Raw genomic sequence first — 26833 nt, 5'->3', positions numbered from 1 at the left:
TAACACCATTGAATGTCAAGGGGTGGCGGTTAGATTGTCTCTTATTTGAGACAGTCATTGCTTGGCACTTGTGTGTTGCAAAGATTACTTGTCACTTGTCAGCCCAAGCCTGGATGGTGTCCAGATCTTGTTACATTTGAACATGAACTGCTTTAGCACTTGGGAAGTCGCAAACAGTGCTGAACATTGTGCAATCTTCAGTGAACATCCCCACTTCTAATCTTACGATGGCGGGAAGGTCACAAACGAAGTAGCTGAAGAGACTAGGACTACCGAGGAATTCCTGCAGAAATGTCCTGGAGGAGAGATGACTAATCTCCAACAACCATGACCATTTTCCTATGTGCCAGCACAGTTTGCCCCCGATAGCCATTCATTCACGTTTTCACTGTTGGATGTGGCCTCGATGTCAAGGGATGTCACTTCCACCTCACCTCTGAAATTCAGCTGTTTCGTTCATGTTTGAACCAAAGCTGTCATGAGGTCAGAAGCTGACTGGCCCTGGTGGAACCAAACTCTGCAGTGAGCAGGTTATTGTCGAGTAAGTGCTGCTCGATAGCTTTATTAATGACACCTTCCACCACTTTACTGATGATCAAGAGTAGACTGATAGATCGGTAATTCACCAGGTTGGATTTGTCCTGTCTTTCTGCATACAGGATATACCTGGGGAATTAGAGATAATGGGAACTGCAGATGCTGGAGAATCCAAGATAATAAAGTGTGAAGCTGGATGAACACAGCAGGCCAAGCAGCATATCAGGAGCACAAAAGCTGACGTTTCGGGCCTAGAAGGGTCTAGGCCCGAAACGTCAGCTTTTGTGCTCCTGAGATGCTGTTTATACCTGGGGAATTTTCCACATTGTCGGGTAAATGCCACTATTGTAACTGTACTGCAAGAGCTTGGCTAGGGAAATGGCAGGATCTATAGCAGAAGTTTTCCGTAGTATTGCCAGAATGCTGTCAGGGCTGAAAATCTTTGCAGTACCAGCATCTCCAACAGTAACAATCCAGTACCTCCAACCGTGTCTCGATATTACTTGAGCATAAACTCTCAAAATTTGCATTAAATTCCCTTCATAATACATGAATGCATTCAAATATATTTTATTCCCTTTCCTAATTACTTGATGTACCTCCAAACTAACCTTTTGTGATTCATCCACTAGGACACTCAGATCCATCTCCAATCTTACCATTTAGAATTTGTGTTCTTTAAGTCAAAATGGACAATTTCACAATTCCCATATTATAATCTATTTGCCAGAACTTTCCCTGCTCACTTTATTTATATCTCTCTGGGGCATCCTTATTTCCACTTTACAATTTACTTTCCTATCTAACTTTATGTCATCAGCAAACCAACCTTCTGTTCCTTCAAAGTCATTTATGCGAATTGTAAACAGTTGAGGTCCCAGCACCAATCCCTGCTTCACACCATTTGTTACATCTTGCCAATCTGAACAAGATCCAAATATGCCTACAGTCCATTTCCAGTGAGCCTATCTTCTATCCATGCCTCTTACCGAACCCCTACAAAAAATGAGCATTTATTACCCACAATAACCTTTGATGTGGAACCTTATCAAATGCCACCTGGAAATCTAAATCCACTGGTTCCTCTTTATCTATAGCACGTTACCTCCTCAAAAAGGATAGCAATACTAAATATTTCTGTTCACAATACCACTGACTCTTTATTACCATGAAGAGATCTGCTATAATGTCTTTAACAGCAGCTTTTAACATCTTCTCTCCTTGGAATTCTCTTCCCCAGCAAGCAGAGGATACTTGGTCATTGAATATAATCAAGCCGGTGTTAGATCTCTTAACGAAAAGGCTGTTGATGGTTTCAGGGAAAATACAAAAGTGGGGTTAAAGCTATAATCAGGTTAACCATAAACAACGAATAGCAGAGCTGGCTCGAACGGATGAATGGCCTCCTGCTCTGATTTGTGCTTTGCTTTGGATTACTGCTTCATCAGCACTGCTTTAAGAGATCAAGTCAATGATATTCACAATTTGCTGAATTGATGCAATCACAACATTCAAGGAACTTTTCCAGCAAGAAACCCAGCAATGGTCTCACTGCAACCTACTTCTCCCTATACCTTTCTCGAATACCTTCCAGCAACTCAAAAAACTTGCTTTAACTCTACCTCCCTTCACATAAATATCACATCTCCCATTCAATTAGCATTCGTTTTTGCTGGGACAATATTCTGGAGGCATCAGCCTGAAAGCATCATAGGTACATTACTACCACAGAAATATAGAAATTCAAAGTTCATCATTTCATTCCCAAGTCAGCGGTAGATGGATGAAAAAAAGACAGCCTTTTCACAGAGATAGACGCTGCAAGAGCAGATTGTAGACACCATGGTATAACCTTTAATTTGGACCACAATTATATTTTGTTTCTCAACAAATTTCTTTTACATTTTCAATGTGTAATTCATTTGTGCAATAAACTATTATCCTTAGGTCAAACCTAGATTGCAGATCAAAAGCTCACAAGTTCAGCTTGTAGCTCAGAAATTGCAGTGAAATTTCAATCCACAGTTAGGTTATCACCAATGCCAAACTGAGAGATTGATAGACTACTGGGCTTTAGAACAAAGGACAATGCAATGGAAACACTAATTTCAATAGGTGATGCAATTAATTCGAATAACTTCCTTTCTACTTTGCAAGGTATCATGAAGGCTGGTGTACCAATCATGGTTCAGACAGATGAAAAATTATGAAAGATTATGATTATGATCTCCCCATCTTCAGTTACTCCAATAATCATTACCTGGACTATTGTCAGAGATTAGTTATTTTATGATTTCACAACTCAGACCCATTCACAATTCTTGATAAATAGAACAGTCTGTGAAGTCTAAAAGGTAATTATTTGCATCACTTAACAATCAAGGAAGATCTGTCATTGAGGAAAAACCCAGCAGCTTTACCCCAATCTTCAACAATCGCGCTCTCACACACATTTGGCACACTTTCCGTCATTCCCTCATCACTAAAGATCAGGAGGACTGGGATACAGGGGAATTTAGCTGCTTGGATACAGAATTGGCTGGCCAACAGAAGACAGCGAGTGGTAGTAGAAGGAAAATATTCTGCCTGGAAGTCAGTGGTGAGTGGTGTTCCACAGGGCTCTGTCCTTGGGCCTCTACTGTTTGTAATTTTTATTAATGACTTGGATGAGGGGATTGAAGGATGGGTCAGCAAGTTTGCAGATGACACAAAGGTTGGAGGTGTCGTTGACAGTATAGAGGGCTGTTGTAGGCTGCAGTGGGACATTGACAGGATGCAGAGATGGGCTGAGAGGTGGTAGATGGAGTTCAACCTGGATAAATGCGAGGTGATGCATTTTGGAAGGTCGAATTTGAAAGCCGAGTACAGGATTAAGGATAGGATTCTTGGCAGTGTGGAGGAACAGAGGGATCTTGGTGTGCAGATACATAGATCCCTTAAAATGGCCACCCAAGTGGACAGGGTTGTTAAGAAAGCATATGGTGTTTTGGCTTTCATTAACAGGGGGATTGAGTTTAAGAGTCGTGAGATCTTGTTGCAGCTCTATAAAACTTTGGTTAGACCGCACTTGGAATACTGCGTCCAGTTCTGGTCGCCCTATTATAGGAAAGATGTGGATGCTTTGGAGAGGGTTCAGAGGAGGTTTACCAGGATGCTGCCTGGACTGGAGGGCTTATCTTATGAAAAGAGGTTGGCTGAGCTCGGACTTTTTTCATGGGAGAAAAGGAGGAGGAGAGGGGACCTAATTGAGGTATACAAGATAATGAGAGGCATAGATAGAGTTGATAGCCAGAGACTATTTCCCAGGGCAGAAATGGCTAACACGAGGGGTCATAGTTTTAAGCTGGTTGGAGGAAAGTATAGAGGGGATGTCAGAGGTGGGTTCTTTACACAGAGAGTTGAGAGAGCATGGAATGCATTGCCAGCAGCAGTTGTGGAAGCAAGGTCACTGGGGACATTTAAGAGACTGCTGGACATGCATATGGTCACAGAAATTTGAGGGTGCATACATGAGGATCAATGGTCGGCACAACATCATGGGCTGGAGAGCCTGTTCTGTGCTGTATTGTTCTATGTTCTAACTGTTTGGAAATCATCTAACGACTAAAAACATAACTATCAACATCAACATCAACAACCCATCATTCCATCATCAGGATGTCAGAATGTAGCTTGAATGCATAGCCTTCTGACTGAGACAGAGATAGTAGGAACTGCCGATACTGGAGAATCTGACACAAGGTGTAGAGCTAGATTAACACAGCAGGCCAAGTAGCATCAGAAGAGCAGAAAAGCTGTTGTTTTGGGTCTAGATCTTTCTTCAGAAATCAAATCTTTTCTGAAAACCTTGTTGTTTTCTGATTCAGATCATAAGTTTAAGGGTCAATGCACGTGTTGAATGCGTTCAATGCACCAGTTGAACTCGGGGTGGCATCAAATCAAATCTTGGTTTCAGATTTGAGTTATTATACATCACCGCTTGGTTCCATGGTTTTTAATGACACATTTGGTGTTCTTAAAATTACTTATGACCCAAGTTATAAAGTAAGGTACATCCGTTCTTTTAAAAGAAAATTGATACATTTCAGCTTTTTGACCTCAAACAGTTGACAAAAAGGGGTGATGAACATTTCTGAATCACTGCAGTCCTTATATTTATAGTTTATCTACAACACTTATAGACACACAACTCCAGAACATTATTCCAACAAAGACGAAGGAAAGCGGATTATGAAAGGATGTTGATAAAAGCTCACCAATTTCATTGTCTCTCACTGCACAGCTATTGACTGCTATAAATATTTCCAGCATTTTTTTGTTCTCCTATTTCTGATATCCAGCATCAGCACTGTTTTGCCTTTGTAGTCTGTCTGGATCTTGGCCAAAATTCCTCTCGCTGTTAATCTCTCCAAAACAAATAAGCCGGTCTTGTTATTTGTGGGAAACTGTTTTGTGGAAGATGCTTGCTGCATTTATTTACATTAAATAATCAGTTTAAAAGAAATTAAACGTTTTCAAAACTTGCGCAAATAAGATGACACTAACATCCCTTCAAGTTTATTTTTGCTACCTGCTCCGGAGTCATTATAATAAAAGCTAGCTTTCTCTCTAGATGAGAAAACCCGATTTAAAAGCAGAATGGGATGCCCAATCTAATTCATAGAACAAAGGAAAAAATAAACAATAGATTAATGAAATCCCTGAATTTACATCTGTGGTTAAGTTAGCATCATAGATGGAATTTCATAAACCTTGACTTCACAAAGCATAATAACTACTTCTGCTAAAATACTGAAATATCAAAAGTAAAACAAGTCTTTTTCTTCATCTCATCCTCCACAGACAAGATTAATAATCATTATGTACTCAAGTGTGAAAAAAACACCAAATAAAGTTCATAGATTTAAACATCCCAAACCAAATGGCTACAATTTTATGGCAACCACTCCCACACTGCATCCCCACACAGAGGTGGGATGGCATAAGGGTAGGGAGAAAGAGGTGAAGCCTTAAATTTGACATCCTGGTAACCAAGGGTTTCTGCATCTCCGCCAGGATCAAGCCTCTAGTAAACGTGCACTCTCTGTGCCCTTTGCAGTCCACCTGAGGAGGTTTTCCTACCCTGGGTCTACTCTTCCCCTCCTTACTGGAGTTTGCCAGTCTACACTCAGCAAGACCCAAATTAACCTTTAGGTTTAGGCTTTGTCACCATCTTCTTTTTGACAGTGGTCTGACAAGATGGGCTGGCCATCTGATTGGCAAAACCGAGATTTCTTTAAATTTACCTTTTTCAGTGTGGAATAGCCAGAATGTTCCAATGTGGGGCAGTTAAAAGAAGTCACTTTCTGATTAAAACTCTACTGCAGACAAGACAGAAAAGTTTACTCATAAAAGGATCTTGTGACATCACAAAGTCAACAATGCTCTATGAAAAATTGCTCTCAAAATGTTGCACAGTGGTCTTACTTTTATTTAATCATAGGATGAGGGCGTCACTAGCCAAGCCTGCATTTATTGCTCATTCCTTGATTGTTCAGAAGACAGTTAAGAATCAACCACATGATTACTGCTGTAAAACAAATTTAAGACCTGCTGGTATAGTGTTAAATAATTTTCGATCATTATTGAAATTCAGGAAAAGTTCTATTGGAAATAGGGAATCCAACTCCTTTATTCATAAAAGGAGATATACAAAAATGATGAGTAAAAGGTGGTGTAGCAATCTTGGTCAAAAATAATATCATCACCCCTGAATGAGATGAAGTTCCTGAGTTTAGGAGTTGGAACATTATGGTGCGGCTGTACAAGACATTGGTCAGGGCATATTTTAGAATTGCGTACAATTCTGGTCAGCCTTCTCCAGAAAGATGTTAAGTTTGAGAGGTTGCAGAAAAGATTTACAAGGATGTTGCCAAGACTGGTGTGTTTGAGTTAAAATGAAAGGCTAAATAGACTGGGGCTATTTTCCCAGGAATGTTGGAGACTGAAGGCTGACCTTATAGAGGTTTATAAAGTCATGAGCGGCACAGATAATTTGAATAGCCAAGTCCTCTTCCCTAGGGTGGGGGAGTCCAAAGTTTTAAGGTATGATGGGCAAGATTAAAAAAGGGCTAATTTTTTCACACTTTAAAAAGCATATGGATGAGTATATGAACAGGAAATTGGCCATAACAGCAGACACATGGCAGTTGAATTTCAACGCAGAGAGATGAGAGATAATGCATTTTTGTAGAAGAAACATGAAAAGACAATAGAGGCTCAATGGTAGAACTTTGAGGGGAGTACAGAAGCACAGGGATCTCTGGGTTCAACTGTATAATTCTCGGAAGGTGGCCAGACAAGTTGAAATGGTTTTTAAGGTGGCTTTTAGGTTCCTTGAGTTTTCAATCGAGGCTTAGTATATAAAAGCAAGGAAGTAGTGCTACACCTCTTCAAATCATTCATCAGAACACATTTGGAGTAGTATGTTCAGGCCTGAGCACCCTACTAAGTAAAGCAAAGCCGTGGTACATTTGCAAAGGAAATTTTCTAGAATAATACCAGGAATGAGGGATTTTAGTTACAAGGAAAGATTAGAGAGATACGAAGCGCATTCTCCCTGAAGCAGAGGTGACCTTACTAAGGTGTTCAAAGAACTATTTTGACAGGGTAAAGAAAGATAATTCTGTTCCCATTAGTCGGTAACTCAGTAACCAGGGGATCACAGTTTGAAGACTTGTCGATTATATAAATGATTTGGATGTAAATATAGGAGGTATGGATGCTAAATTTGCAAATGACACCAAAATTACGGGTATGGTGGTCAGCGAAGGTTACCTTGATCAGATGGGCAAATGGGGCAAGAAATGGCAGATGGAATTTAATTCAGACAAATGTGAGATCCTGCACTTTGGCTAGGTTATCAGGGCAGGACTTGTACACTAAATGTTAAGGTATGGGGAGTGTTGCCGATCAAAGAAACCTTGGAGTACAAGTTCATAGTTCCTTGAAAGTGGAGTCGTAGGTAGACAGGGTGGTGGTGGTGACGGTGATGTTAGGTATGCTTGCCTCATTGGTCAGTGCATTGAGTGTATGAGTTGGCAGGTTATGTTGCAGCTGTACTGGACATTTGTTAGGCCACTTTTAGAATACAGCATACAATTCTAGTCTCCCAGAATTAGGAAAGATGTTGTGAAACTTAAAAGGGTTTCAAAAAGATTTACAAGCATGTTGCCAGGGTTGGAGGATTTGAACTCTAGGGAGAGCCTGAATAGGTCAGGGCTATTTTCCCTGGAACATTTTTGAGGCTCAAGGGTGACCTGATAGGGATTTATTAAATCACTAGGGGCATGGATAGAGTGAATAGTTAAGTTCTTTCCCCCAGGATAGGGGGAGTCCAAAACTAGAGGGCATAGGTTCAACGTGAGAAGGACAAGGTTTAAAAGAGACCCAAGGAGCAACTTTTTCTTACAGAGGGTGGTGTGTTAATGGAATGAACTGCCAGAGGTGGAGGAGGAGACTGATACAATTACAAAATTTAAAAAGCATCTGAATACATGAACAGAAAGGGTTTACAGGGATATGGGCCAAATGCTGGCAAATGGGACAGGGTTAATTGAGGACATGTGGTTTGCACAGACAAGTTGGACCAAAGGGTCTATTGCTGTGCTGTTCGTCTCTATGACTCAGAGAGGTAGGACTGAAATCAGAAGAAACTTCTTTACTCAGTTGTTAAAATTCCAAATGCACTGTCTAGGAGAGCAAGATATGTGTTTGAAAACAATGATTTTGGAGGGCTAAGGAGATAGGGCTGGAGAATGGATCTGGCTGGGTGGCCCTTTCAAAGGCCCGCACAATGGGCCGAATAGCTTCCTTCAGTACTGTAACATTCCGTGATTCTAAAAGAGGAAGCCATGGTTTAATTAATATTGGTCATAGGGAAGATGACGGAAGCTATTATAAAAGGAACTGTGGCACAACACTACAAAAAATTAAGTAATCCAGCACAGTCAATGCAGTTCTACGAAGTGGAGTTGCCGGTGTTGGACTGGGGTGGACAGTCAGAAGTCACATGACACCAGGTTATTTATTTGAAGTCACAAGTTTTCGGAGCGAATGAAGGGGAAGCCACATTTAATCAATTTATTGAAGGTCTTGAAAGAAATATGTGATGTCGGGTATAGGTGAACGGGGTGGGGGGGGTGGGTGGGGTAAGAGACATACCAAGACTTTCAGAAGTTATTTAACAAGGTCAAATGTTCTGATACAAATAGAAGTTCAGTGCCATGGATAAAAGATTAGCTCGGTAACAGGAGGGCCCCTTTCGTTTCGGGTCTATATTCAGATGAAACATTTACGTTAATGATAACCCAGCTCTTTGACTGAACAGCATTTCCGGAATATTCACAATGTAAATTCAGCGAACTCCACTTCACTGTAACCCACAACAGTCAGCACTTTGAATTGAGATTCCCTTTTTCAACATGCAGCTAACTGCTGACACAGATTTAGCTGATTCGGATTTCTGCCGGCTACACGGAGTCGGACACTAACCAGGCAGCAATGGGGCTAGGACCACCGTGTGGAGCTGGAGGAACACAGTAGGCCTGGCAGCAGCGGGTGCCGACCAGAAACATGAGCTTTCCTGCTCCTCTGATGCTGTTTGGCCTGCTGTGTTCATCCAGCTCTACACCTTGTTATCTCTAACTCCAGCATCTGCAGTTCTCGCTACATAGGGGCTCAGACCACATCCTGTCCGGTTTACCACAGCAGCCCGGACCCGCGGCGCTATAGCTCCCTCGGCCTTACCTGCTGCCCGGTCTCCGCTTTCGCCGCTTCATCCTTTTCTTGCAGCTCGGCTGCCGCCGCCGCTACGTAGCAGAGACTGAGGCAGAAAACGGCGGTGGCCCGGCACCGTGCAGACATGACCGCGGGGATTGGGGGTGGGGAAACACCGACAACACGGAATAAGAAGCCGCGGCCACGATGCCCACAGCAGTACCGTCAGCGAGCAGCGGCCGCCATTGCGGAAGCACAACCTTCACTTGCTCCTGAACGGCCATTGGGCCCGAGCCAGCCTGCAATGTCATTGGCTCCTGGCTCACCTTCCTGTGTCCTGATTGGAACAACCCACCCTGGTCACCACCCTTTATAACATTCAAAAGGACGGAAGCCGTGTCTACGCATGCGCCAGTATTCCTCGTGGTCACCTTCCTCCTTCCTCAAGGAAGTTCAATCCCTGCCCATGAACAGCATCAAGAAAAATACTTAAACTTGTAGTCCTGATACACTTGGAGACAGATTCTGCGCCTGTGAAGGATCTTTCAAACTGATACTGCACGGTACTGCGCCACCGAAACAGTTTTAAAAAAGGATCAGGAATAGGCCATTCAATGTGATTAGGGCTGATCATCCAACTCAATATCCTATTCTACTTCGTCCCCAGACTGTGATCGTTTCACACCGTCTTGAAAACATCCAATGTTTTGGCTCATCACTCTGAGTGAAGAAATTTCTCCTCATCTCAGTCCGAACTGGCCTGTCCTGTAGTTTTAGACGGTGACCTTGATTCTGGATCCCCTGGCCATCGGGAAGCTCTTTCCTGAACTGATTCTGTCTAGTTCTGTTTGAATTCTATAGGTTATGAGATTCTGCCGCTCCCCCCACCCCCCATTCTTCTAAAGCCCATTATATATAGTCGTAACTGATCCATTCTGTTATCAGACATCAGTCCTCCCAACACAAAAAATAAGTCTGGTAAAACTTAAATTGCGCTTCCTCCCTGGCTAGAACATCCTTCCTCAAATATGGAAACCTAAGCTGTACACAATACTCCAGCAGGTGTGGTCTCACCAAGGCTCACACTTATAAGATTTCCTTCCGTGCTCTCTATTTGAATCCTCTCACACGGAAGGTCAGCATACCAGTTGGCTTCTTCACTGCAGGTTATTCTTACACACTTATGCTACCACCATCATGCCAAACCACTTCTCTCCTGATCATAATTTTACAGCCTTGGTGCAAACATAAACAGAAGAGTTGAATTTAAGAGGTAAGATCAGAGTTGTTACCCTGAATATTCATTGAACCAATGTGTTATCAAGGAACCCTCATCAAAGTTAGATGAATCTAATTGAGGGAAAAAATGTCTACCAGTTCGAGTCATAATTAGCACAAAGGGGAATGGTGTTGGTTATTAGAGGTTAACCGTCTCAGCTCTGGCACACACTGTAGGAAGTCATCATGACAGTATACAGCACATCTTCAGCTGCACTAATAAACTTTGCTCAAGTTTATCTGGAATGTTTTGTTGGAGTGTATGCAGATCCATTCCTAATTCAGAAAATGGAACATTTTTGTGCCTGCATACAAGACCTTAAGAACATTCACACTTTGTCTGATTTGTGATAAGTATTCATGCCAGACAATAATCACCTCAAGCAAGAGCAAATATAGACATTTCCTCTTGACATTACTATCACTGAATTCCCACAAGCAAAATCTTTGGGTTGCCCTTGATCCGAACCAAATTGGACAGACAACATAAATACCATAGCTGCAAGAAGAGATCAGTGCTTAGGAACTCACCAGCAAGTAACTCACCTTCTGAAACCACCCAAGCCTATCCACCTTCTATAAAGCTAAAATTCCCTCTCTAATGGCATTAAAGGTTTACTTAGCGTGCGCTACCATCTTCTCAACAGCAACAGGGGATGGGCAATAAATGCTGTTTAGCCAATAGCACCCACATTCCATGAATGCATTATAAAAAGTCAGGAGTATAATGGAATATCATGCAATTGCCTGGGTGTGTGCAGGCCCAACATGAAATGTGATATCATTAAGAAAGAATCAGCCAAGTTAATCAGCTCCCCATCAAACAGCTTCAACATTAACTCCTACAACCACAGGCTAACTGGTAGTGTTTACCTTTTACAGGATATATATTGCAGCAAATCACCAAGGCTTATTTGGCAACATCTTTTAAAACCCACAATTTCTGCAACCCAGACAACAAAGATGCCAGGTTCACAGAAACACTAACTCCTGTAAGGTCCCCCTCTATTCTGACTTGGAGCTGTATCACAATTCCTTCACTGTTCTTGGTCAATAACTGACTACTCAATAGCACTGGGTACAGCTGTGACACATGGACTGTTTTCAAAGAGCCGATTTACAGTCACCTTTTCAACAGCCATATGAGATAGGCAATAAATGTTGGGTTTGCTAATAACTTCTAATGTCCCATGAATACATGAAAATCTTCAGTCTTCCTTCGCAAAGTGTTGTTGACTCTCAATTCCCTCTTGGTATTGTTCCCTAATGTCCTTCTGAAATTTGCTTTTATCATACCCCCAGCCAATTCACTGGAACCTCTATGTTACAAAATTACTAGGCTACCTTATAAATTCTGATCTAAACATTCACAATCTCTGCACCAAATTTAATTTGTAACATTATTACTTTCAATACAGTAGTGAAAGGCTAATGATTTAAAATGTCCTTATTGATAATGATTCAGGTCCCAAAGTAAAATCCACAGACTTTGTTTTTATCCTTCTAAAACTAAATTGCATTATGTTCATCTGTAGCAACTCAGAAATGTCTTTTTTAATGCATCAATGTACCGCTGAGAGTATTCTAATCACACACTAGAGCAAGTCTTTTCACATTTGCTCTTTGCAGGATTAAGCTGGAAGCTATTATTGATACAGAAGCGGACAATGGGGTAATGGAAAGGAAAACCACCTCAGGATTGTTTTAGGGGCAGGAAAAGTAGGCATGAATAAGACAGATACCAATGGAGTGACAAGGAAAGGCCATTCAGACAGTGCAACTAGTTAAGTTTAGGATCCTTAATCAGCATGGACAAGTTGGATCAAAGAGTCTGATTCTGTTCTGTAAGACTCTGACTCGAAGTAGCAAGTAGGAATTATCAGGCATAACAGAGCTCAATGATGGTATAGTACAGTGGACAGTGTAATCCTACAAACCTAGTAGAGTGTAGAAAAACAGTATTGTTACAGAAAGTGATACAATTAAGTGCAACACTTGCAAGAAATTTAGGAGCATTCTAACATTTATTTTCTAGCAATACAACTATTACAATCATAAACTTAAAAATTAAAATGACAACTACACAGATACTCTAACCAACTAACTAGAGCATTTAGATGACATTGACAAATTCCATTGATAATTGCATTGTTGTAATCATATTATAAAAACACAACATATAGAACAACAGTAAACAATGATCAGACTGAGATGATGATGGGCAGTTCTAATTCCGTTCTTGTCCTTGGTTACAGTATCATATAAAAGCTAAAGCAGAACTGGTACTCGCCAAACAATGGCTCATTTGAAAGAATCTTGACATAGTTACAAGTTCAAATAAAATTACTTATTTTGAAGACATGCCTTTATGTGAAAAGTTGGCATGCCAAGTACTGAAAAGGATGTTTTTTTTTAATCTGACTATTGCATGAATTCAGGCGCTTAAAAAAATACAAATCATTGATGGCAATATTCTACTTTGGAACTGAGGAGTGGCAGATGGGGTTTAATTTAACTAAATGTGAGGTATTACATTTTGATAGGGCAAATTAGAGCAGGAGTTAATGGTAGGGCTCTGGGGAGCGTTGTTGAACAAAGGGACCTTCATAGTTCCTTGAAGGTGGCGTCACAGGTAGACAGGGCAATGAAGAGGTGTACGGTACACTTCCCTTTATTGGTCAGTGCTTTGAGTATGGGGGTTGGGATGTTTGTTGTGGCGGTATAGGACATTGGTTTGGTACTTTTAAAATACTGTATACAATTCTGGTCACCCTTCTGTAGGGAGAATATTGTTAAATTTAAAGATAAATTTAAAGATTTATGAGGATGTTGCCAAGACTGGAGGGTTTGAGCTACAAGGGGAGACCCTGAATACACTGAAGCTATTTCCTTGGAGCGTTGGAGCCTGAGGGGTGACCTTATAGAGGTTTTTAAAAATTTTGGCGGGGTGAATAACTAAGGTCTTTTCCCAGGGTAGGAAGTCCAGAACAACGGCATACATTTAACGTGAGAGGGGAAAGATAAAAAAGGGATCTAAGGGGTAACCATTTCACACAGCGGGTGGTGCACGTTTGGAATGATCTGCCAAAGGAACTGGTGGAGGCTGGTACAATTACAACACTTAAAAGGCATCTGGATGGGTTGAGAGAGAAATGGGCCAAATGTGACTAGAATAATTTAGGATATCTGGTTGGCATGGACAAGTTGGACTGGAGCGTCTGTTCGATGCTGTACAACTCAACAACTCTAGAAAAAGATGATCTCCCAGAAAATACTTGTGTTAGGTTTTATAATTGATTTGGTAAATTTTAAACAAGAAAGTTGAACAAAATAAAAGGTAATCATTGAAATCTGTATGCTACAATAACAGACGCAAGAATAGGGTTAAAATATAAAAGGTATAAATGCCTTCCGTGTTTTTGGGTAATTGTCAAACTTCTTCACGTAGAATTCATGACACAGAACAGCCATCATTGCATGGCTGAAAAACACATATAATATTACAAACCACCAGGTAAGGTGTCGTCCTTCAAAGGTCACACTGATAGCAAGGTAGATCAACAGTTCAGCTAAGTAATGAGGGCAGGAAACCATTTCAAACCAGTCACCATAGGGGATGGCATGCTTGAAGTGAATCACTTCACCTAAATATAATTAACAGAAACAGTTCTGAGTGAAATGCATTAATGAAATCTCTGAGCACAGCACATTACTTAGTATGTAAACTCCAATTTGAAAATTATCCCAATGAACTAGATAATTGTTTCATATCTTAAACTGATCAGAAGGAGAAATAAAAGATAAACACACGTTAAAATAAGTTGCTTTGTGGAAAGAAAAAGTCTTAAAAAACATCATCTAACCTTAAGAGATCAAGTCAAAAAATATTTCTATCTGCATACAAACTATGCACTATTTGATTTTAAAGTAAAGTTATTCATATTGTGTATTTCTACTAAGTAGCGATATCTCTACAGTTGAAATGAAAATACCTGTAACGATCTAATAAATATCAATGACTAATTTAACTCTTATTACTACACTGAACCGACTTTCACTAAATCACTTTCTGGAGTAATGTTGTCTTTCAACGTTTAGATAATTGAATGTGGCCTTTTCTTTATGGTTTCATGAGCACTTTTTTTTAATACAGCCATAATATTTACCTAATATTCCCATTATACTGTCAGGTAAATATTGTATATTGTGCTCCATTTATACTTTACTGAGTTAACAGATCTTAGCCAGAACAGAAAATGAACAGTTGGACTGTCTCACAGGATTGGTGCGACTTCCACTGCAGATAATCATCCATCATGATTGCTCGAAATGTTCATCTAGTTCCTTTTTTTTGCAGGGGTATAAAAGGATGAAAAGAAAATGTGTGCCTATTTAAATGGTATTCTGCATATTATATCTACTTGATGTGAACATAATATAACAAAACAAAGAACTGAAAATCCTGGAAATCTGGAACAAAAAAAAGAGAAATTGCTGGAGAAACTCAGCAAGTCTGGTACCATCTACGGATGGAAAGCAGAATTAATATTTTAAGACCCGTGAACCTTCAGCTCAGACTCAAAACATTAACTCTGCTTTCTCCCCATGATGTGTGAATATATTAGGTTAAGTCAAACATTACTGAATTTACAGAATGCAAAACAGCTTAACTTGCAATGTTATAGATGAGCCAGCTGTTTCAGAAACAGACTTCCTATTTACAGAAATATTGTGTAGTATTCTTACCCATTTTGTTCTTCCTAAGACTGGCCAATATCACATGACTCCTGTGATGATGTACTGTTGCCCACAAAAACAGCATTATTCCAGCTGCATGGTACCACCTGCCTTGTGCAAACAGATCTCCAATTGTGTACACTACACAAGGAAAAATAGTGACTAAAATATCAAACATTTTATTTTAGGCTGGATCTACAATTCAGCAAATAAATTCACTCTAAGTGTACTGGCATAGAATCAAATAGCTGCACTGCTAATAGATAGCTCCCTCACATTAGAACTTTGAAACAGAAGTTTTTTAAACATCCAACTTTGCACATTTGAATTACAGATATCACTGGGGCAAACACAAATCTTTGTAAATTGTTTTCTGAATCAGGAAATGCCCCTAAGTTACATTACACTTACATTTAACTGTCCAGCCAAAATTAAAGGAGCAGCACAACTTCATTATTTTATCTCAACACTGATTATTTCACATCCTAATTTCTGGCTTTAACTAAGCACAAAGAAAGGATATACGTAAATAACATCACAGAATGATGAAGCACAAAAAAAGAAGAGTTTAGAGGGATAATAAAATGTGAGGCTGGATGAACACAGCAGGCCCAGCAGCATCTCAGGAGCACAAAAGCTGACGTTTCGGACCTAGACCCTTCATCAGAGAGGGGGATGGGGTGAGGGTTCTGGAATAAATAGGGAGAGGGGGAGGCAGACGGAAGATGGAGAGAAAAGAAGATAGGTGGGGAGGAGAGTATAGGTGGGGAGGTAGGGAGGGGATAGGTCAGTCCAGGGAAGTGGGATGAGGTTAGTAGGTAGGAGATGGAGGTGCGGCTTGGGGTGGGAGGAAGGGATGGGTGAGGAAGAACAGGTTAGGGAGGCAGAGACAGGTTGGACTGGTTTTGGGATGCAGTGGGTGGAGGGGAGGAGCTGGGCTGGTTGTGTGGTGCTGTGGGGGGAGGGGACGAACTGGGCTGGTTTTGGGATGCGGTGGGGGAAGGAGAGATTTTGAAGCTGGTGAAGTCCACATTGATACCATTGGGCTGCAGGGTTCCCAAGCGGAATACGAGTTGCTGTTCCTGCAACCTTCGGGTGGCATCATTGTGGCACTGCAGGAGGCCCATGATGGACATGTCATCTAAAGAATGGGAGGGGGAGTGGAAATGGTTTGCGACTGGGAGGTGCAGTTGTTTATTGCGAACCGAGCGGAGGTGTTCTGCAAAGCGGTCCCCAAGCCTCCGCTTGGTTTCCCCAATGTAGAGGGAGCCACATCGGGTACAGTGGACGCAGTATACCACATTGGCAGATGTGCAGGTGAACCTCTGCTTAATGTGGAAAGTCATCTTGGGGCCTGGGATAGGGGTGAGGGAGGTGGTGTGGGGGCAAGTGTAGCATTTCCTGCGGTTGCAGGGGAAGGTGCCGGGTGTGGTGGGGTTGGAGGGCAGTGTGGCCGGGTGTGGTGGGGTTGGAGGGCAGTGTGAAACCAAACGGAGGCTTGGGGACCGCTTTGCAGAACACCTCCGCTCGGTTCGCAATAAACAACTGCACCTCCCAGTCGCAAACCATTTCCACTCCTCCTCCCATTCTTGAGATGACATGTCCATCATGGGCCTCCTGCAGTGCCACAGTGATGCCACCCGAAGGTTGCAGGAACAGCAACTCGTATTCCGCTTGGGAACCCTGCAGCCCAATGGTATCAATGTGGACTTCACCAGCTTCAAAATCTCCCCTTCCCCCACTGCATCCCAAAACCAGCCCAGTTCGTCCCCTCCCCCCACCACACCACACAACCAGCCCAGCTCCTCCCCTCCATCCAGTGCATCCCAAAACCAGTCCAACCTGTCTCTGCCTCCCTAACCTGTTCTTCCTCTCACCCATCCCTTCCTCCCACCCCAAGCCGCACCTCCATTTCCTACCTACTAACCTCATCCCACCTCCTTGACCTGTCCGTCTTCCCTGGACTGACCTAACCCCTCCCTACCTCCCCACCTATACTCTCTCCACCCATCTTCTTTTCTCTGCATCTTCGGTCCGCCTCCCCCTCTCTCCCTATTTATTCCAGAACCCTCACCCCATCCCCCTCTCTGATGAAGGGTCTAGGCCTGAAACGTCAGCTTTTGTGCTCCTGAGATGCTGCTGGGCCTGCTGTGTTCATCCAGCCTCACATTTTATTATCTTGGATTCTCCAGCATCTGCAGTTCCCATTATCACAGAGTTTAGAGGGATATGAGCCAAATACTGGCAAATAGGACTCGGCTAATTTGGGATATTTGGTTGGCATGGATGAGTTGGACCGAAGAGTCTGTTTCTGTGCTGTACAACTCTATGACTGCAAAACAATGTCATTCAGCTCATTCTGCTTGTGGTGTCTCTTTGTGAAAGTTGGTGCACGACGGATAAAATTCAGCACAGAAAATCTAGCCATTCACATAAGTAAATCACATATGAAAGAAAGCTTACCTTTGGTCCCAAGAATGGGTCCTTCACAATGCACTGTTAAGCCAACAAGCACATAATAAACCAAACCCCAGCAATACTGTATTGGATGAATAACTCCATTTGAAAACACAGAGGTGAAAAGACATTCTGTAAGGCGTCGAACAGCTTGCATGCATAACATTATTTGAACCAACAGAATGGATAGTTCATCACCTGAAAAAGAAATAAAAGGCTATTAAAAATCTTTTCAAATATCTACCAGAAACTTTCCTTAGCTGTGTTCATATTTGTCCAGTAGTAATGTTTGTCTTGGTTCAGTAACAGTGTTCTTGTCTACTATATCAAAAGCACCCAGGTGAGGCTTAAACACAGCCTTCAAGTGCAGTTCTGAGAGACCGCTGTACTGTCAGCATTTCCAGGAAGGCAGTAGAAGATCCCATGATACCAAATGAAGAAGTCCAGGACATTCCACTGCATACATTTTGACCAGTCTCAATCATAGTTACTCTAACAGATCTTCGAAACATTTGTATAATTATCATTTATGTGACCTTGCTTTGCACTATTGCCTGTCTGCATTTTTCTACATTATATCAGTCACTATATTTGAGCAGTATTTCAGTGCTTGAAGTGTGTTGCAAGGTTGTGAAAGACATCAGAATTGCCAAGTTCCTTTCTTATGTCTTACTACATGGAGTAGAAACTGTTTGCAAGATTCAAAGACATCACAATTCAGGAATGATGCCATACACACAATATTTATCCATTCTAAATAAATAAGCCAAAACAAGTGATAATGGGAACGGCAGATGCTGGAGAATCCAAGATAATAAAATGTGAGGCTGGATGAACACAGCAGGCCCAGCAGCATCTCAGGAGCACAAAAGCTGACGTTTCGGGCCTAGACCCTCCTTCAGAGAGGGGGATGGGGTGAGGGTTCTGGAATAAATAGGGAGAGAGGGGGAGGCGGACCGAAGATGGAGAGAAAAGAAGATAGGTGGAGAGAGTATAGGTGGGGAGGTAGGGAGGGGATAGGTCAGTCCAGGGAAGACGGACAGGTTAAGGAGGTGGGATGAGGTTAGTAGGTAGGAGATGGAGGTGCAGCTTGGGGTGGGAGGAAGGGATGGGTGGGAGGAAGGGATGGGTGGGAGGAAGAACAGGTTAGGGAGGCAGAGACAGGCTGGACTGGTTTTGGGATGCAGTGGGTGGAGGGGAAGAGCTGGACTGGTTGTGTGGTGCAGTGGGGGGAGGGGACGAACTGGGCTGGTTTTGGGATGCGGTGGGGGAAGGGGAGATTTTGAAGCTGGTGAAGTCCACATTGATACCATTGGGCTGCAGGGTTCCCAAATGGATTATGAGTTGCTGTTCCTGCAACCTTCGGTTGGCATCATTGTGGCACTGCAGGAGGCCCATGATGGACATGTCATCTAAAGAATGGGAGGGGGACTGGAAATGGTTCACGACTGAGAGGTGCAGTTGTTTATTGCGAACCGAGCGGAGGTGTCCTGCAAAGCGGTCCCCAAGCCTCCGCCTGGTTTCCCCAATGTAGAGGACGCCACACCGGGTACAAAGGATACAGTATACCATATTGGCAGATGTGCAGGTGAACCTCTGCTTAATATGGCAAGTCATCTTGGGGCCTGGGATAGGGGTGAGGGAGGTGGTGTGGGGGCAAGTGTAGCATTTCCTGCGGTTGCAGGGGAAGGTGCCGGGTGTGATGGGGTTGGAGGAGAGTGTGGAGCGAACAAGGGAGTCATGGAAACAGTGGTCCAGCCTGTCTCTGCCTCTCTAACCGGTTCTTCCTCTCACCCATCCCTTCCTCCCACCCCAAGCCGCACCTCCATCTCCTACCTACTAACTTCATCCCACCTCCTTGACCTGTCCGTCTTCCCTGAACTGACCTATCCCCCTCCATCCTCTCCTCTCCACCTATCTTCTTTTCTCTCCATCTTCGGTCCACCTCCCCCTATCTCCCTATTTATTCCAGAACCCTCACCCCATCCCCCTCTCTGAAGAAGGGTCTAGGCATGAAACGTCAGCTTTTGTGCTCCTGAGATGCTGCTGGGCCTGCTGTGTTCATCCAGCCTCACATTATCTAAGCCAAAACAAGAACAGGTTTCCCTTATTTTTGTGATTGTTTATGAGCCAGGATTGAGCTCTTATATACGAATTATTCTTTACAATGTGTTATTGCAAATACACTGTCCCCTTTACAATCATCCTGATACCATTTCATTTGTTTAATAAAAAGTACTTCAATGCTTACCAGGTTTTAAGTATAATACATTTCCACAGAGCCAGTCAAGTACTCTTTGAAGCCATATTGGATATCCATATCTCAAAAAGAGACTTCGACAAGTGATTCCAAGTAGAAGAGCATTCCAAATTACGGAAACCCCATAGAAATGAGTAAACCATCTGTAGAATAGGTAGAAAAACAATGTAAGACAATTAACTATGACTATATCCAAAAACATTTTTGCATAAATTTCTGTACTTGCATTACAACAAAAGATAGTAATGAAATATATAAATAAATACCGCAACAACTGTGGATGCTGTAAATCAGGAAGAAAAACAAAATTTGCTAGAAAAGCTCAGCAGGTTCTGAGGAAGGGTCACCGGACCCGAAGCGTTAACATTTTTTTCCTTCACAGATGCTGCCACACCTGCTGAGCTTTCCCAATGAAATATCTAATATCCGGATCAGAAAACATTACTCCTCCTGGATCTGACCGGGGGTGGGGAACTCGGCCCTTCCTGCTGCTAGGCCCGGCCGTTATTATTCTTTACCTTTTCGGAAGGTCCAGGCGCTGTAGCCACGGCGGCCGCTGGAAGAAATACTGTTTACTTTTACCGTAACGCGTGAAGTCCTGGTATAAAAGCGCGAAAATTCCTGAACTAGGCCGCCATACATGGTGAAAGATCACGCCGAAGAAGAAAATCGCAGAGAAAAGTAGCCAGGCAACAGCAATCAAACTCAGGCCCGAAACTATAAGCATCTCCAACAGACTCCCGGACTCGGCGCCGAGCGTGCGCAGCTCCCGGGCCCGGAGCCGAGCGTGCGCAGAGTTTGGTTCCCAATTCAATCAATTCCCATTCATTCTGATCCCATCCCAGATACATTGTGATACACTACACAGTATTCACCGTGATTCTGTCAACTTTTCCACTGTCTCAGACACTTTACATCATCTGAGGAAGGGTCACTCAAGCCAAAACATTAATTCTGATCTCTTTCCACAGATGCTGCCAGACTTGATGAGCTTTTCCAGCAATTTCTGTTTTTGTTTCTGATTTATGGTATCGGCAGTTCTCTGGGTTTTGACTTTACAACATCTACCCTGGTTGTAGGTATTGCTAGCCAGGCCAGCATTTATTGCCGATCCCTCGTTACCCAGAGAAGATAGTGGTAAGCTGCCTTGAACCACATAGTCCTCAGTGTGAGGATAGCCATTGTGCAGACAGGAAGGGAGTTCCAGGTTTTCACTAAGTAACAATGAAAGAACAGTGATACAGTGGCAAGCCAAGATGGTGAGTGACTCGGAGAGAAACTTTCAGGTGGTGGTGTTTCCATCTATCTGCTTCTCTTGGTAGTAGGGAGCTCGAACAATTCATCCACTTCACCAACACCTTCCACCCCCAACCTCAAGTTCACCTGGATCATCTCCAACACATCCCTCCCCTTCCTGGACCTCTCTGTCTCCGTCTCAGGTAACCACCTAGCAACCAATATCCATTTCAAGACCACCGACGCCCACAGCTACCTGGAATACACCTCCTCCCACCCACCTTCCTGCAAAAATTCCATCCCTATTCCCAATTCTTCTGCCTCCGCCGCATCTGCTCCCAGGATGAGGCATTCCACTCCCGCACATCCCAGCTGTCCTCATTCTTCAAGGTCCACAACATCCCCCCTGCAGTGGTTGAGAATGCCCTCAACCGTGTCTCCCACATTTCCCGTAACTCATCCCACACGCCCTGTCCCCGCAATAACTGCCAAAAGAGAATCCCCCTTGTCCTCACATACCACCCCACCAACCTCCGTATACAACGCATCATCCTCCGACACTTCCGCAATCTACAATCCGACCCCACCACTAAAGACATTTTTCCAACCCACCCTTGTCTGCCTTCCGGAGAGACCACTATCTTTGTGACTCCCTTGTCCATTCCACACTCCCCTCCAACCCCACCACACCCGGCACCTTCCCCTGCAACCACAGGAAATGCTACACTTGCCCCCACACCTCCTCCCTCACCCCCATCCCAGGCCCCAAGATGACTTTCCATATTAAGCAGATGCTCACCTGTACATCTACCAATGTGGTATACTGCATCCGCTGTACCTGTTGTGGCTACCTCTACATTGGGGATACCAAGCGGAGGCTTGGGGACCGCTTTGCAGAACACCTATGCTCGGTTCACAATAAACAACTGCAGCTCCCAGTCGCGAACCATTTCAACTCCCCCTTGCACTCCTTAGACGACATGTCCATCCTGGGCCTCCGGCAGTGCCACAATGATGCCACCCGAAGGTGGCAGGAACAGCACCTCATATTTCGCTCGGGAACCTGCAGCCCAATGGTATCAATGTGGATTTCACCAGCTTCAAAATCTCCCCTCCCCCCACTGCATCCCAAAACCTGCCCAGCTCGCCCCCGCCTCCCTAACCTGTTCTTCCTCTCACGTATTCCCTCCTCCCACCTCAAGCCGCACCTCCATTTCCTACCTACTAACCTCATTCCTGCCCCTTGACCTGTCCATCCTCCCCGCCCAGACCTATCCCCTCCCTACCTTCCCACATATACTCTCCCCTCCACAGGCTCCATCTCCGCCCCTTTAACTTGTCTGTCTCCTCTCCACATATCTTTTCCTCTATCTACCTTCGATCCGCCTCCCCCTCTCTCTGTATTTCTTTCAGAACCCTCTCCCCATCCCCCTTTTCTGATGAAGGGTCTAGGCCTGAAATGTCAGGCTCCCAAGATGCTGCTTGGCCTGCTGTGTTCATCCAGTTCCACACTTTGTTATCAAGGATTGAGAAGGTGTTGTTGACAGCGCCTTGATGAGTTACTGCAAATCATCTTGAGATGGTATACACTGCTGCCATTCTGCACCAATAGTGAAGGAAGTGAATGCTGAAGGTGATGATTGTGGATTCGGTATCAGTCAAGCAGGCTACTTTGTCTTTGATAGTATCAAACTTCTGGAGTGTTGTTGGAAATGCAGTCAAGTTGGGATTACCAAATCACCAGCCTCACCACATCATTATAGCTGTTTTCAGGTCTACTCACACACTACTTCAGTCACCCAGCACTTCACTTTGAAGCTCGGAAGTACACATAACTTGCATGCTTCTGCCACCACTGCATGTACAGACACCCAAGCGTCTCATAAATCTACATATCATGCATCTTATTTCTTTTGGTTTACCTTCTTAAAGCTCACTCACTTTGCATTGATCTGATGGGTTTTCACATAATTACCCTGTACTTAATATGAGGAGCCTGTATGGCCGAACAAGGCACAACATTTCACAAAGCCACGGGCTCAGGGTTTACATGGAGAACATAAACTGTAATACAAAGGGGCTAAATAGAAACAGCAAAAGGCTGAACTGACATCAGAATTATAGGGTAGTAAGACGAGAGGGAACATGAGTGATTCATCATTCGTGTCAGATGGAGTCTGCACACACTGATGGGGACACAAAGTTGAAACCTTTCCATCTTTTCACCAAACTCAAGTGCTCAATGAGGAGACAACATGGCCCCACAAACACAGTGGGCAAAATTATTGTATCTTTCACTTCAAGGTTACATTGCAATTAGGTGCATTTGATGCTTGATGGGAGCAAATAATTATGAATCCACTGAGTTTGAATGCCATAAGTCAGCCTCCAAATTGCATTCAGTTGAAAGGTCATTCTTTTGGCAACAATTAATATTACAATTTGAGGCCTCAAACAATCATGACTGCTCCATACTTTTTATTATTTGGCCCCTTGTTGGATTGGTATGCAAACTTAAAAGTTTCACGTGGCTTTGCCATTTCTGCACAACCCTTCATCCAATGTCACTGGAATACAGACTTGGTGGGGGCGGGAGTCTTCTGTTTGTAGTGCCAACTCAGCCTCCAGTGGGTAAGCTTGTCTGGCCATGACCATGTGACCAAAGAGCCAGGAGATCTTTCTCCTAGAGCTATTCAGTCTCCCTGACCTCAATGTGCTTCCAGGAGACTACTGGGGATGATTTTGCCTTTGATTTTGGCAGGCACTCACTGAAAAGTAGGTCTATTCTGTTCACAGACAAAGCCAGAAGTCATATGAGTTATAGCCCAACAGGTTTATTTGAAATCACAAGCTTTCAGACCGCTGCTCCTTCATCAGGTGAAGTAGAGGGGAGTGCACAGGGCGCAGAATATATAGATGGAGAAATCATTGCAAGTTAATTCCAGGTAACTAACAGTGGCAACATATAAGTACAAATAGTGTGAGTGAAGTGTCAACAACTGAATAACAAGTGAAGGGATGATCTATGAACCAATTAATTAAGGCAGAAATATAATTACAAAATATCAAAAATAAGATGGTGCGAGAGACAAACCAAATGGCTGTTAATCAAATGGCTGGAAAATATGATAGGTATTGGAGTCACGTGATTAGGGCCTAACCAAAGTTACAAGTATTCCAAAACTGTACAAACTAATTAAAGTAGAGAGGTCATAACAATTTATGAAGGTGATGGTATCACATCAGGACAGTAAAGAAGATTTTACAAACATAGCACAGTGTTCTGTGTTCACAGTGTTCCCAGAACATGTAGCGTGACATGAACCCAAGATCATGGCTGAGGCCATCCTCTTGGGTACTGAACTTGGCAATCAGTTTCTGGTTCAGTGATTCTATTTGTGCTTTTAGTTTGTCTATCTTGTTGTGAATGCCCTTAACTTTTTTTTTGACAATTCCACATTCAAGGCATTTTCAAAGCTCAGCCTTGTTTCCCTGTCTTCTTGTCTTTCTTGCAACTTTTCTGTTACCAGTTTAACTGAGTGAATCCCATGCACTGACTTGCTATTTCCAGCTGCCTGTGGGATTTTGATGAAATGATCTGCTTCAGCAAAGATATGTACTTCCTTACTGAAAGCTACAAACGTGCTGGTGGTCTGAAATGGCTGATTATCCCTGTCGTGGCTTAGAAAGAATGTGAGGACAAAATAATTTGAGACTGCCCTGACCTTGATTGCATGGTATTGCCATTGTCAATTGTAAAGCCAGAATGCAGATTTTATTTGCAGAAGAGTCACAGGTTTGTGAGAACTTTCTTGGAGACTTCTGCAAGGGCCTAATAAAGAATTCACTTTTATCAACCTGCTATTTAAGGCAGCCAGCAATGGCCAATATAAGCTTGTCATGGATGTGAGCATGAGACCACCGATTAGGCAGGATATCAGTGAATGGTGAAACAGGGTTGAAGGGCCAATTTGTTTCCTCCAGCTCCTATGCTCCTATCACTTCTCATTCTTCTAAAATCCAGAGAATAAATGCCATTCTACTCAATTTCTCATCATAGGACACTCCTATCATCCCATGAACATAGTGAACATATCATGCAAATATTTCGTTTTTAGGTAAGGAAATCAAAGCCATACACAGTACTCAAGTCTCCCTTACTTTTATACTCTAAACCCCTTTCAATAAAGGCTAACATACTATCTTGTTTTTCTAATTACTTGCTGTTGCTGCATGTTAATTTTTAGTCATTGATAGTCAAGGACACCCATAGCCCGTTGAATCCCAACATTTACTAACCTATCATAATTTAGTTAGACCATGGCTGATCTGAACCTCAAACCAGTTTTCGTGTTAAAAAGGAAATAATGGATTGGGTTTGGGATATAATGACTACAGGTACAGTGAACTGAGCCGCTTCCAGGAATAATAGAGATAACAAGGTTTAGAGCTGGATGAACACTGCAGTCCAAGCAGCAACAGAGGAGTAGGAAAGCTGACGTTTTGGGCCTAGACCCCTCTTCAGTAATGGGGGAGGGGAAGGGGGTTCTGAAATAAATAGCGAGGGGGGTGCAGATAGAAGATGGATAAAAGAAAAGATAGGTAGAGAGGAGACAGACAGGTCAAAGAGGCAGGGATGGAGCCAGTAATGGTTAGTGTAGGTGGGGAGTTAGGGAAGGGATAGATCAGTCCAGGGAGGACAGACAAGTCAAGGGGTCAGGGTGAGGCTAGTAGGACATAGAACATTGAACATGGAACAGTGCTGCAGAGTACAGTCCCTTCAGCCCATGCCAAACTTTTACCTGAAACTTAAGGTCTATCTAACCTCCACCACTACCTTATATTATCATCCATATGCCTATCTAATAGCCGCTTAAATGCCCCTAATGAGGTCGACTCCACTACCCTTTCCGGCTATGCATTTCATGCCCCTACAACTCTCTGAATAAAGAACCTACCTCTGGCGTCTCCCCACTATCTACCTTCAATCACTTTAAAACTATGTCCCCTCATAAAAGCTACCTCCACCCTAGGGAAAAGTCTCTGGCTGTCTACTCTATCTATACCTCTGATCATTTTGTACACCTCTGTCAAGACACCCCTCAAATTCGTCATTCGAAAAAGAAAAGCCCTAGCTCTCTCAACCTTTCCTCATAAGACCTTCCCTTCATTCCAGGCAACATCCTGGTAAATCTCCTCTGCACCTTTTCGAATGCTTCCACATCTTTCCTGTAATGAGGTGACCCGAACCGGACACAATACTCCAGATGTGGCCGAACCAGGCTTTTGTATAGCTGGAGCATAACTTCACGGCTCTTGAACTCAATCCCTCTATTAATGAAAGCTAACACACCATACGCCTTCTTAACAACTCTATCCACCCGGGTGACAGCTTTCAGGGAACTGTGAAAATGAACCCCAAGATCTTTCTGCTCCTCCACACTGCCAAGAATCTTTCCACTAACCCTGTATCCTGCTTTCAAGTTTGTCCTTCCAAAATGAAACACCTCACACTTTTCAGGGTTAAACTCCATCTACTACTTCTCAGCCCAGCTCTGCATCCTATCAGTG

The 26833-nt window shown here is 43.1% G+C and overlaps 2 protein-coding genes across 3 annotated transcripts in view; both read right to left on the bottom strand.

Moving 5' to 3' along the window:
* Window positions 1-9579, bottom strand: part of tmem165 (transmembrane protein 165) — a 32585-nt gene extending 23006 nt beyond the window's left edge. The window contains exon 1 of one of the 2 annotated variants that reach the window (XM_048526773.2): window positions 9325-9579. In XM_048526773.2, coding sequence (XP_048382730.1) covers window positions 9325-9441 — 117 coding nt within the window. In that variant the 5' untranslated portion in view covers window positions 9442-9579. Of the gene's footprint in view, window positions 1-5822; window positions 5898-9324 lie in introns of those variants that run through there. The other variant, XM_048526782.2, reaches the window with a different exon arrangement.
* Window positions 9580-12587: 3008 nt separating this feature from the next.
* Window positions 12588-20788, bottom strand: srd5a3 (steroid 5 alpha-reductase 3). The gene is made up of 5 exons (XM_059647833.1): window positions 20545-20788; window positions 20018-20169; window positions 17773-17964; window positions 15319-15450; window positions 12588-14216 (listed from the first exon to the last, which is right to left on the bottom strand). Exons 1-5 carry the CDS (start codon window positions 20751-20753, stop codon window positions 13957-13959), a joined length of 945 nt encoding a protein of 314 aa, XP_059503816.1. The 5' UTR covers window positions 20754-20788; the 3' UTR covers window positions 12588-13956.
* Between the last annotated feature and the right edge of the window lie 6045 nt (window positions 20789-26833).

The sequence above is a fragment of the Stegostoma tigrinum genome, chromosome 1, assembly GCF_030684315.1.
Source record: "Stegostoma tigrinum isolate sSteTig4 chromosome 1, sSteTig4.hap1, whole genome shotgun sequence".
In the NCBI taxonomy this organism is placed as follows: domain Eukaryota; kingdom Metazoa; phylum Chordata; class Chondrichthyes; order Orectolobiformes; family Stegostomatidae; genus Stegostoma; species Stegostoma tigrinum.
Note: the sequence above shows the minus strand (reverse complement) of the source record. Positions and strands in the feature narration are given on the sequence as shown.